Source organism: Schistocerca piceifrons, chromosome 7, assembly GCF_021461385.2.
Source record: "Schistocerca piceifrons isolate TAMUIC-IGC-003096 chromosome 7, iqSchPice1.1, whole genome shotgun sequence".
Taxonomy (NCBI): domain Eukaryota; kingdom Metazoa; phylum Arthropoda; class Insecta; order Orthoptera; family Acrididae; genus Schistocerca; species Schistocerca piceifrons.
This window is the reverse complement of record NC_060144.1, coordinates 191178080-191190956: the sequence shown is the minus strand read 5'-3', so window position 1 is coordinate 191190956 and position 12877 is coordinate 191178080. Positions and strand designations below refer to the sequence as shown.

At 38.6% G+C, this 12877-nt stretch overlaps 1 protein-coding gene across 1 annotated transcript in view; it reads left to right on the top strand.

Moving 5' to 3' along the window:
• LOC124804843 (probable ATP-dependent RNA helicase DDX10) overlaps positions 1–12877 on the top strand; it is an 87192-nt gene that overhangs the window by 71068 nt on the left and 3247 nt on the right. Inside the window, exons 11-12 of the mRNA XM_047265193.1 lie at positions 5385–5620; positions 10180–10343. Of these exons, the coding sequence (XP_047121149.1) occupies positions 5385–5620; positions 10180–10343 (400 nt within the window). The remainder of the gene's footprint in view (positions 1–5384; positions 5621–10179; positions 10344–12877) is intronic.

Genomic DNA, 12877 nt, shown 5'->3' with positions numbered 1-12877 from the left:
CTCGGATGCGAAGACTTGGGTGAGGTCTTGCGTTGTCATGAAGAAGGAGAAGTTCGTTCAGATTTTTGTGCCTACGGACACGCTGAAGTCGTTTTTTCAATTTCTGAAGAGTAGCACAATACACTTCAGAGTTGATGATTTGACCATGGGGAAGGACATCGAACAGAATAACCCCTTCAGCGTCCCAGAAGACTGTAACCATGACTTTACCGGCTGAGGGTATGGCTTTAAACTTTTTCTTGGTAGGGGAGTGGGTTTGGCGCCACTCCATTGATTGCCGTTTTGTTTCAGGTTCGAAGTGATGAACCCATGTTTCATCGCCTGTAACAATCTTTGACAAGAAATTGTCACCCTCAGCCACATGACGAGCAAGCAATTCCGCACAGATGGTTCTCCTTTGCTCTTTATGGTGTTTGGTTAGACAACGAGGGACCCAGAGGGAACAAACCTTTGAATATCCCAACTGGTGAACAATTGTGACAGCACTACCAACAGAGATGTCAAGTTGAGCACTGAGTTGTTTGATGGTGATCCGTCGATCATCTCGAACGAGTGTGTTCGCACGCTCCACCATTGCAGGAGTCACAGCTGTGCACGGCCGGCCCGCACGCGGGAGATCAGACAGTCTTGCTTGACCTTGCGGCGATGATGACACACGCTTTGCCCAACGACTCACCGTGCTTTTGTCCACTACCAGATCACCGTAGACATTCTGCAAGCGCCTATGAATATCTGAGATGCCCTGGTTTTCCGCCAAAAGAAACTCGATCACTGCCCGTTGTTTGCAACGCACATCCGTTACAGACGCCATTTTAACAGCTCCGTACAGCGCTGCCACCTGTCGGAAGTCAATGAAACTATACAAGACGAAGTGGGAATGTTTGAGAATATTCCACAAGAAATTTCCGGTTTTTTCAACCAAAATTGGCCGAGAAAAAAAATGTGTTGCATTACTTATTGAACTCCCCTCGTATATCCTCCTTTAAAGACACTGTCCATTCCATTCAACTGCTCTTCCAAGTCCTTTGCTGTCTCTGACAAAATTACAATGTCATCGGCGAACCTCAAAGTTTTTATTTCTTCTCCATGAATTTTAATACCTACTCCGAATTTTTCTTTTATTTCCTTTACTGCTTGCTCAATATACAGATTGAACAACATCGGGGAGAGGCTACAACCCTGTCTCACTCCCTTCCCAGCCACTGCTTCCCTTTCCTGTCCCTCGACTCTTATAACTGCCATCTGGTTTCTGTACAATTTGTAAATAGCCTTTCGCTCCCTGTATTTTACCCCTGCCACCTTTAGAATTTGAAAGAGAGTATTCCAGTCAACATTGTCAAAAGCTTTCTCTAAGTCTACAAATGCTAGAAACGTAGGTTTGCCTTTCCTTAATCTTTCTTCTAAGATAAGTCGTAAGGTCAGTATTGCCTCACGTGTTCCAGTGTTTCTATGGAATCCAAACTGATCTTCCCCGAGGTTGGCTTCTACTAGTTTTTCCATTCGTCTGTAAAGAATTCGTGTTAGTATTTTGCAGCTGTGACTTATTAAACTGATAGTTCGGTAATTTTCACATCTGTCAACACCTGCTTTCTTTGGGATTGGAATTATTATATTCTTCTTGAAGTCTGAGGGTATTTCGCCTGTTTCATACATCTTGCTCACCAGATGGTAGAGTTTTGTCAGGACTGGCTCTCCCACGGCCGTCAGTAGTTCCAATGGAATGTTGTCTACTCCGGGGGCCTTGTTTCGACTCAGGTCTTTCAGTGCTCTGTCAAACTCTTCACGCAGTATCATATCTCCCATTTCATCTTCATCTACATCCTCTTCCATTTCCATAATATTGTCCTCAAGTACATCGCCCTTGTATAGACCCTCTATATACTCCTTCCACCTTTCTGCTTTCCCTTCTTTGCTTAGAACTGGGTTTCCATCTAAGCTCTTGATATTCATACAAGTCGTTCTCTTATCTCCAAAGGTCTCTTTTAATTTTCCTGTAGGCAGTATCTATCTTACCCCTAGTGAGATAAGCCTCTACATCCTTACATTTGTCCTCTAGCCATCCCTGCTTAGCCATTTTGCACTTCCTGTCGTTCTCATTTTTTAGACGTTTGTATTCCTTTTTACCTGCTTCATTTACTGCATTTTTATATTTTCTCCTTTCATCAATTAAATTCAATATTTCTTCTGTTACCCAAGGATTTCTACCAGCCCTCGTCTTTTTACCTGCTTGATCCTCTGCAGCCTTCGCTACTTCATCCCTCAAAGCTATCCATTCTTCTTCTACTGTATTTCTTTCCCCCATTCCTGTCAATTGTTCCCTTATGCTCTCCCTGAAACTCTGTACAACCCCTGGTTCTTTCAGCTTATCCAGGTCCCATCTCCTTAAATTCCCACCTTTTTGCAGTTTCTTCAGTTTTAATCTACAGGCCATAACCAATAGATTGTGGTCAGGGTCCACATCTGCCCCTGGAAATGTCTTACAATTTAAAACCTGGTTCCTAAATCTCTGTCTTACCATTATATAATCTATCTGATACCTTCTAGTATCTCCAGGGTTCTTCCAGGTATACAGCCTTCTTTCATGATTCTTAAACCAAGTGTTAGCTATGATTATGTTGTACTCTGTGCAAAATTCTACCAGGCGGCTTCCTCTTTCATTTCTTAGCCCCAATCCATATTCACCTACTATGTTTCCTTCTCTCCCTTTTCCTACACTCGAATTCCAGTCACCCATGACTATTAAGTTTTCGTCTCCATTCACAATCTGAATAATTTCTTTTATTTCATCATACATTTCTTCAATTTCTTCGTCATCTGAAGAGCTAGTTGGCATATAAACTTGTACTACTGTAGTAGGTGTGGGCTTCGTATCTATCTTGGCCACAATAATGCGTTCACTATGCTGTTTGTAGTAGCTTACCCGCATTCCTATTTTCCTATTCATTATTAAACCTACTCCTGCATTACCCCTATTTGATTTTGTGTTTATAACCCTGTAGTCACCTGACCAGAAGTCTTGTTCCTCCTGCCACCGAACTTCACTAATTCCCACTATATCTATCTTCAACCTATCCATTTCCCTTTTTACATTTTCTAACCTACCTGCCCGATTAAGGGATCTGACATTCCACGCTCCGATCCGTAGAACGCCAGTTTTCTTTCTCCTGATAACGACATCCTCTTGAGTAGTCCCCGCCCGGAGATCCGAATGGGGGACTATTTTACCTCCGGAATATTTTACCCAAGAGGACGCCATCATCACTTAATCATACAGTAAAGCTGAATGCCGTCGGGAAAAATTACGGCTGTAGTTTCCCCTTGCTTTCAGCCGTTCGCAGTACCAACACAGCAAGGCCGTTTTGATTATTGTTACAAGGCCAGATCAGTCAATCATCCAGACTGTTGCCCTTGCAGCTACTGAAAAGGCTGCTGCCCCTCTTCAGGAACCACACGTTTGTCTGGCCTCTCAACAGATACCCCTCTGTTGTGGTTGCACCTACGGTACGGCTATCTGTATTGCTGAGGCATGCAAGTCTCCCCACCAACGGCAAGGTCCATGGTTCATGGAGGGGGGGGGGGGGGGGGGCAATAAATCATAGCAACCGGAATACTAAGTCTTCAGTGACTGTATTTTGAAGATTTTTAAATCCACATACTTGATTAATAATTGCTTGTCCTATCTTAATATTTGCCTGTTTCCTTCTTGTGACAATCATCATGCACTTGGTTTTTGCTGTATTGACTATCATGTAGCTAACATAACTTTTCAAGATTGGTGCACAAGTTCGTAGCATTTTTGTTTTGCGTGTTAGCATAAATCATAGCAACCGGAATACTAACATGCAAAACAAAAATGCTACGAACTTGTGCACCAGTCTTGAAAAGTTATGTTAGCTACATGACAGTCAATACAGCAAAAACCAAGTGCATGATGATTGTCACAAGAAGGAAACGGCCAAATATTAAGATAGGACAAGCAATTATTAATCAAGTATGTGCATTTAAAAATCTTCAAAATACGGTCACTGAAGACTTAAAAAGTCATCAGGAGCTAAAAATTTGAATTTCAATAGTGAAGGAGGCATTCAATAGAAAGAGGAGATTATTGTTTGGCAAATTAGATAAAGGTCTGAGAAAAGGGCCTGGCAAGTGTTTTAAATGCAGTGTGGCACCCTATGGGCAGAAACATGGATGCCAAGATAAAAATGATGAAAAAAAGCTAGAAGTATTTGAGATGTGGATGTGGAGGAGAATTGAGAGGATAAGTTGGATAGAAAGAATGAGTAATGAAAGAGAGGTAGAAAGGGTTGATGAAAGGAGAAGACTGCTACAGGTTATAAGAGAAAGGAAGAAGAACTGGATGTGACATTGAGATGGGAATAGTTGGTAACAGAACTGTGAAAGGACTAGTTTGTAGGAGAAAATATAAGATGATAGATGACATAAAGGAAAGCAGAAATTGTGTGTACCTGAAGAGGATGGCAGAAGACAGGAAAACATGGGGAGTTCCATGTAGAAACCTGCCTTTGGGCAGAATGCTGCTGCTGGTGGTGGTGGTGGTGGTGGTGGTGGTGTTAGCTACATGGCAAGTAGTAGTGTTTCATATAAAACTGCATGCCAAATAGTAATTTACTCTAAGCAGGACTCAGTACTTAAAGTGGTAGGTAATTAGGTAAATATTTTATTTGAAAAACACCAACATAATCAAGTAAATATTAAGCTACCAACAACTGATAAACAGCAACTATTCAATGTAACAGAATAGGTAGCAGCTTTTCTTTTCTCTTTTCTTCAGATTAGCACCTTTTTTCTAATTTACTTGATTAAATTTAACTGGCCTAAACAAGAATAGCTTTGAGCAGTATAATGGTATTTTATTGTTCATTCAATGTAAAAATTATGTTTCTGTGAGCTCCTTGTCTGTTATTAATACATACTTTGACTCATTTCAAATCCCTGAATTTTTTTCTTCTTGATAGTGTCTACAGAACACATTGAATGAATGAGTGGATAGCTCTAGCTACTCAGTTTGTAACTCTGGAACTGCCTATTAATTTGTGTGTTGCAGTCAGAGGTTGCGGTTGTGTTGAGATGCAAGAGATTTACATAAATTTCTCCAAGAAATTTTAATCTGACTTTTCCGAACAAATTGTCATGCTCATGTAGCTTTCCATCCACATATGCTGCCAACATTGCTCCACAAAACTTGTTTATAGTGGAAACTTTTAGCTGCCTTAGCATTTTTTAAATTTCCCATGTCTCTTCTGTTTGTGTTTGGGCTTTTAGTATATGCAGGCACTATTACAGAGACATGTATCAGATTATAAACATTGTAAAATTTTAATTTCCTGTTCATCTCACTACCCAGTTATTATTTCCACCAGGAGCTAGTGATGATAATGACGATTCTGATTTTGGTGGAATTCTACATGTGAAACAACGGGACCACGCATTGCAAGGTGACGTAGTTCCAGACGATGAGAATAATTTTATGGATGAATCATCTGCAATGAATAAGAAGAAAAAGGCAAAGGCATTGACCAAGGCTGCTATTGCTAAAAAGGTTCTCAAGAAGAAGATAATTGCTAATAAGAAGACAGTGTTTGATGAAGATGGACAGGTAAAGATTTTTGTGGATTTGATTTTTGTGTCTCATGCTCATCAGACTATTCTGTTTCTAGGAAGTGCAAGGAATGTCTGTGATACATTGTCATTTTTATTTTTTATGTTACATTTCAATAATTTCAATTTTGAGAAAACACTAACTTTGTTGAAATATTTCAATGTCTCGTTGCGCTCTAAAAGCAGTGTGTAACACCTCCGTTTTTTCATACAATGTAAGCTTTCACGGCTGGTATTGTCTTCACTTAAAACTTCCGGGCTGATAGGCCGTGGTCGAAGTATAAAACTCTCTCCTGATGTTTCGTCTCCGACTGCGGGATACATCCTCTGACTGCTATGGAAGTTATTACTTTCCAGTTCGTCCTGTTCAATACTATAATACTGAATGTATGGTAATAAGGAACACCAACACAGTTTTACTAATTACGAACTTATATTCTTCTCAAAAGACAAAAAGCAGACAGCCACTGCCTTCGTCATACATATCTAATTACGGCTAATCTCAGCACAGACTTTCTTCATTTGCCATTATCGTCACACGCTAATCCATCACTGCATCCAACACTGCAACCCAAGGTTACGCCGGCACGGTAGACGCGAAACTAAATATCGGCACTAGTAACGTCACTGATCACTTTTATAAAGATACTTTCTCGGTATTTATTTATTATTTAGGGGTCTAACCACGGTGATGGTGACACCCTTCTTGGTTAAAAACCCTATATTCCAATAATGGCCTACACACACACACACACACACACACACACACACACACACACACACACACACACCATTCCCGCCAACCACTTTGGCACATCTCGATACTCGCTCTCGCAACACGGCACAATCGATTGTTCGCCCTATCGACCTGTGTCGAGTGCAAAGTTATAGTAAGGGCCTACGGACCCCTTACAAGTGGTGTAACAATATTATGACTCTGACCTCCTCTATAAGCATGAAAGCAATAAATGAAAGTTATAATACATCCCTTAAAAAACATTTTTGTAATAGAGAAGCCTGTTAGAATAATTCAGATGTTAGCTCTGAATGACTTGCAGAGCTCTGTTTAAACAGCTTGTTGTTTTGCAGAAGTTTCAGAATCACTCATTAATTTTATTTCTCCATATTATTATTTCAGTTGTTAAAAAAAAGGTTTTGGTTCTCAAAAAGTTGTTTGAAGTATGATTGTAACTAATAATTTGTTCCGGGAGGAGTCAAGTACATGGTACACACTGTTTCAGCATTCTGACAGAGAATATTAGATGTGACGGTGATGTTGTAACAAAGTGTAAGAGTGAATTAAAATACTTTCTCATAGCCAACTTCTGAAGAATGTCTTCACAGTGATTCTTCAGCTAATGTAAAATAAATTAACCTCATGTTACAGTGGGTGTGGCCATAATATAACTCAGATTAGCCTTCAAGAATATTTCATAGTGTAAGTAATGTAATTCCATTGAACTGTGTGTAAATAAAACACACATCTTTCACTTATTTCCACATTCCAGAGACTCAGTAAAATATTATTCATGTAATGTGATATAATTCAAATGACTACAGGTGACCAAGATAAAAATATCTCGTTCTCATGAGACACAAAGATAGGAGACTGAGGTTCAAGACATAGTGTATGTGGAAACAGATGCTGAGTAAATATAGTATGAGCATTGGAAGAATGATAGGGAATATTAATAGCAATTCAGGCCAGGAGAAGAATCTCTGCTTACCAGTTGTGGAAACAATGAGAGCTGGTGCTATGATGATAAATGAAAATTACTTCTTTGGGATAAAGTAAATCACTTTCGTTTGTAACTATGGAATTGTTCGTTTGGGAAAAGGAAGAAGAAAGAGATTTGAAATTGAAAAACAATGCCTAAAATGCTAGAAGAACAGAAGAATGGCTCAGAACATTAGCTTAGAAGAAATCCAGTATGTAAGAAAGAAGGCAGAAATGAGAAATTTGTGTAATTGTGGTATCCTTGCCTTACCTGTGGTACTTCTAATTTTAGAATCGTAGTGTAATCATGTAACTGTGTGGTTTGGTTCAATCTGGTGTGACACTTCCTGTCTGGATAGTTATTTGGTGTGTGTGTGTGTGTGTGTGTGTGTGTGTGTGTGTGTGTGTGTGTGTGTGTGTGTGTGTGTGTGTGGTTTTTTCATTGGGTCACATGTGCATGCACATTTCTGATTAGCATATTACACCAGTCTGTGATGAGAATATCCAAAACCTAATATTTGTCATTGTGATACATTTGTTCTGTTAGGTTTCACCCACTTTTTTCTGTTCTTTTTTATTCGGTTTCCTCAAATTCTTTCTGTTTTGCTTCTACCTGTACAATATTTACTAATATCCTGCACCATTAGTGCGTATATGTTTAAACAATCTTGATAAATTTGGCATAATTTAAGGTACTGTTAGAAATAGGTTTTTTTCCCATCTTTGTTCAATGTTCTAACTTATCTGTGTATCATTTCGTAAATTTCAATCTGTAATTTGTCGATTTAATAGTGTGTGACTTATAAGAAACGAACCTGTAGCTAAATGCTGTGTGGAGTTAAAATAAATGTCTTGCCATCTGTGTTTGTGTTATATGTGATCTCCTCATATCACATCAGGTAAATTATAGAATAATTCCAATTAAAAAAATAACTAGCAGTTTTCAAAGACAGTAATATTACACAGATATTTCTGGAACTTGAATTATCTGATATATCTTACGAGTGTTATATTTAGGGTTGTTTGCATTCATCTGCTTACATAACAGTGAATTGATATACAGCATAAGATCTTTTGATTAGGTTTGTCAGATGGTTACACAGATCAAATGAGCCATGTATGACGTGTGGTAATAAAGAAACCAGACTCATTCTCCAGCTCTTTATTGAAAAAACTTACACAACTGAAATGTTGTCCCCTTCAGTGTAGTCCCCTCTCCAGTCCCTGCACTGTCCCATGCAAATTTTCCAGTGTTTGAAAGTCTTTTTCTGTTATGCTGTTGAGAAGGCTTGTTGCTTTTTTCTTCACTGTATCCACAGGCTCAAACCTGGTTCCCATGAATGCAGATTTCAATTATGAGAAGAGAAATAAGTCGCATGGTGCTAGGTTAGGCGAATACAATGGATGTTTCATCACTGGAATGTTTTTGTCAAAAACCTCTTGACAGACATTACATTATGGGCTGGCATGTTGTCCTGACAAAGAACCGTTGTGCAATTCTTCCACAGATCTGGTCTCCTTCGTTGCACACATTCACAGAAGGTCTTCAGAACAGTTACATAATAAGCTTGATTGACGGTCTGATCCAATCAGTGTAGGTAACCCCTCAGATATCGACGAAAACTATCATCATTGCTTTGAATTTTTATTTTTTCGTGTGCACTTTCTTCTTCCTGGGGTATTGAGGGCTCTTCCAATGCACAGATTGTCACTTAGTCTCGGGATCGTATTGTAATATCCATTTTCAACTCAAGTAATTACTTTTCTGAGGTAATCAGACTCATTTTCAATGTTTCCAAGAGTTTCAGCACGGCAGCCCACTCAGTGTTACTTTTGCTCGTTTTTGAGGATTCTTCGCACTACTTTAGCACAAACCTTTCTCATGCCCAGATCATCATGCAAAACCTGTCTTAACGGTTTCCTTATTGTTGCAGGCAAGTTCTGAAATTGCTCAAATGCTCAGGTGGTGGTCTTCTCGAACAATTCTATTGACCTTCTCCACATTCTCTTCAGTTTTTTAAATGGAAGCACCCAATTGAAAACTTGTGTACAAGATAGATACTTATCACCATAAACACATTTCAACAGATTATAAGTTTCTGTGGTGGATTTACTAAGTTTTGTGAGGAATTTGTTGTTAACGCGTTGTTCCACTTCAAAGTGTAGCATAATTCCAACAGACCTCAGACACATGGCCCATTTCTAAGAAGGCTCACAGCCAGACTAACCACCACAACAACATGAAGTTTTACACAAGTGTTAGGGAGAGCCCTTAGGTTATTCCCCCACTCTTCTCTTTGTCATAAATGAATCTTTAAATGCACACAATTTCAGTCTGGTTTCTTTTTTGCCAGACTTCGTACTCCACAGTACATGCTCAAAAGACTTCCTGGTGTATCTGTACTTTGCGTGCATGCATGCACGCATGCTCAAACGTGCACTTGTGCACGTGCACGCGTGCGTGCGCCCACACACACACACACACACACACACACACACACACACACACACACACACAAGAAGAATTTGTGCCTGCCTGTCAGGAAAATCTTTCAAACATTTCTATGAATTCATTATAAATTCTCAAAAATCACAGTACAAAATATCTTGCTTGTAGTGTTTTATATATTTCGTTGTGCCATTTCCTGAGATTGTTAGTTGTGCAAATGAACAAGTAGACCCTCTTTGAAATTTGAGAGGACAGGAAGAGGTAGTGTTTGCAACTGTAGATGAGATTAGTATTTGGATGATAATCCTGGAAAGTGTTTTCACATGTCATGCATGTACATCACAATCTCTCATGATTGGAAGCATAAGATTTTTCTCACAATTGTTAACAGGCTGTTGTGGATGCAACACGAGAGAAAGTAACTGAAGTAGCCAGGCAGTATGAAGCAGAAGGAGAAGGAGGAGGAATTGATCTGGAGCGTGCACGGGAAGTGCTCAGGGAGGAGGACCGTGTTGACAAACAGCGATTCCGTGAGAGAGTACGCATGAAACACAGGTGAGGTTTATTTTTATTCTCACCACACTTATTTCAATTTCTGCTTGGAACATTCTTCAGGACAGAATTTACTTTTGGTGTTGACATGAAAGTTTTCACATTATATAGGCACCCAAAGAATTAAGGAAGGAATAAATCAAAATTTTTCTTCCACGAATGCAAGTTTTAACACATTTTTATTAATTTTTGTAAGAAAAAAATAAAAGGAGAAAAAAGCTGCTGAGTTGAGAAGTCATGATAGGCACATAAAATTATTCATTATTGTTTCATTGCTGTGTGTGTGATATGTCTTCAAAGATAAAAAACTGGCAAGCTCAAGGGGTCCCATATTGCAAGGAGTGTATGACTGTTACAAAGGACATCACTGTTCTTCCTTCAATGCCAATTGCCTAAGATCATGCCTGACAGGAGAAACAATCCCAGGACTAATGAGAAGCAGCAGCAGCTAATGGGGAAAGTTTTCTTCCTATTTTTTAAAAAAATTACTGATTACGTTGGAAAAGTTTTGACAAAGTGTGCATTTAAAGTTATTTTTAAGGCCACCGGGAAAATAGATGAATTTTTGTGAACTGTGAAATTGTACATAACATTCCTTTTCATTGTGGCTAGCTTTTTATGAACCACAAAGAGAAATTTACCATTTGTCTTGCTGAACATCAGAGGAACTAACACTTTAGACAAACTGTTAAATCAACCGTAGCAGAATGTGTTTTATGGTGTGACGACTGTGAAACAAATTTCTATGATGCCTATGTTATACATTTGTCAAGACTACTAATTATTGTGTGTGTTTGTATAGAGAGGAAATAAAAATTTTTAAATACATATATGTTAAAGTTTTATAAACCATAATATTTTTAACAAAAAGTAGTCAGGATAAAATAAAAATGAAATAATACATCAATGTCAGTTTTGCTGAAAGGGAAGAATTCTAATTAGATTACTTGTAATCAAGAATGGCACCTGCCAGAAATGTTCATATTCATTTGGTAAAGTGTGAGAAATTGTGATACCAACTGTACAGCTCACACTGCTCCTCGGAGCCCCTTGAACAGCTGCCAATGTTTTATTTCTTAAGACATCTGCTGTGGATGGGAATGAAGCACTTTTGAGTAGTTTTGTGCTGTGGCCACTGCATCTGTCTAGAGATCTGAACAACAGTTAACTCTGGCTGTGAAAGTCTTCGTTGCATTAATTTATCTGTGTTGAGAGTTTGGAGTTGGGAAAATGGTTGGTTTTTTGCCAATTATTCCATTATTTATCTGCCCTAATAGTTTGGTTGGTTGATTGAGTGCCAAGTCCTGTGACATGCTCCACAGTGGCCAACAGTAGAATTTGCAGAAAAACAAAGAGACAGGACACAATGGCTAACTTTAATTGATGGCATTTTTAAATTATAATTTTCTATTTTGTAGATACCTTGCAAAAATATTCGCAACAAGATGCCGTGTAGCAATGGAGCTAAGGTAAGATACTACATCATGGTTATCCACTATGAACACAAAGGAGTCAATCAACCAGTTGTTAAAAATGGAATGCAAGATATTGAGAATATGAAGCTTCCTGGCTGATTAAAACTGTGTGCCAGACCGAGACTCAAACTCGGGACCTTTGCCTTTCGTGGGCAAGTGCTCTACCATCTGAGCTACCCAAGCACAACTCACGCCCCATCCTCACATACTTTTGCCAGTACCTCGTCTCCTACTTTCCAAACTTAACAGAAGCTCTCCTGCGAACCTTGCAGAACTAGCACTCCTGGAATATTGAGAATATATTTGACAGTAGATGAGTTGATGGAAAAATGCTATTAAGATCTGACAAAGAACCATGCAAGAAGGGAGAACTAATATCACCTTAAATTCAAAAGAAAATATTACTGTTCGGTGTGTACATAATATAGAATGGACAACTGGTCGACTATGAGGATGTGGAACTCAGTAACTCAAAAGGAATCAGAACCAAGATAGTTTGAAAAATCCACAATAGATCTGCAGCAATCCATATTATTTTGTTCCATACTCACACATGACTACACAAACACAATATTAGTTTAACAATAGTCATATACCTGCCAAGTTTTAAAGGTTTTCCATAAAAACCCAGATTCGTGGAGTGTTTTAGGAATTAAAAGTGGAGCATTTTTATTTTATTTATTTATTTTTGTACACTGTGTACCTCCACCAAACACTGTATTATTCCTTGCAGAGTATAGATATATATGTTGCTTGTTTCCTTTTTATATTCACTCTTTGTTTTCAGCCCCTGTAAGCAGAGAACACCTCAGTTTTGATTTTTGATACTTGCTCATAGTCTGAGATGCTAGTGTTTATCTTAAAGTCAAATGTTCACTACATTAATGCATGTATCTACCATTATTTAATTTGTGGTGCACTAGGATTCAAAATATTTTAAGTGAAGGCTTACATAGTTTTGCCATTATTGCATCTTTCCTCATTTGTAAAATATGTTCCTTCCCTAGTCAATAGCAAATTTTATTTGCTATTTCAACCAGCATTACATATTAAAACTTTCAG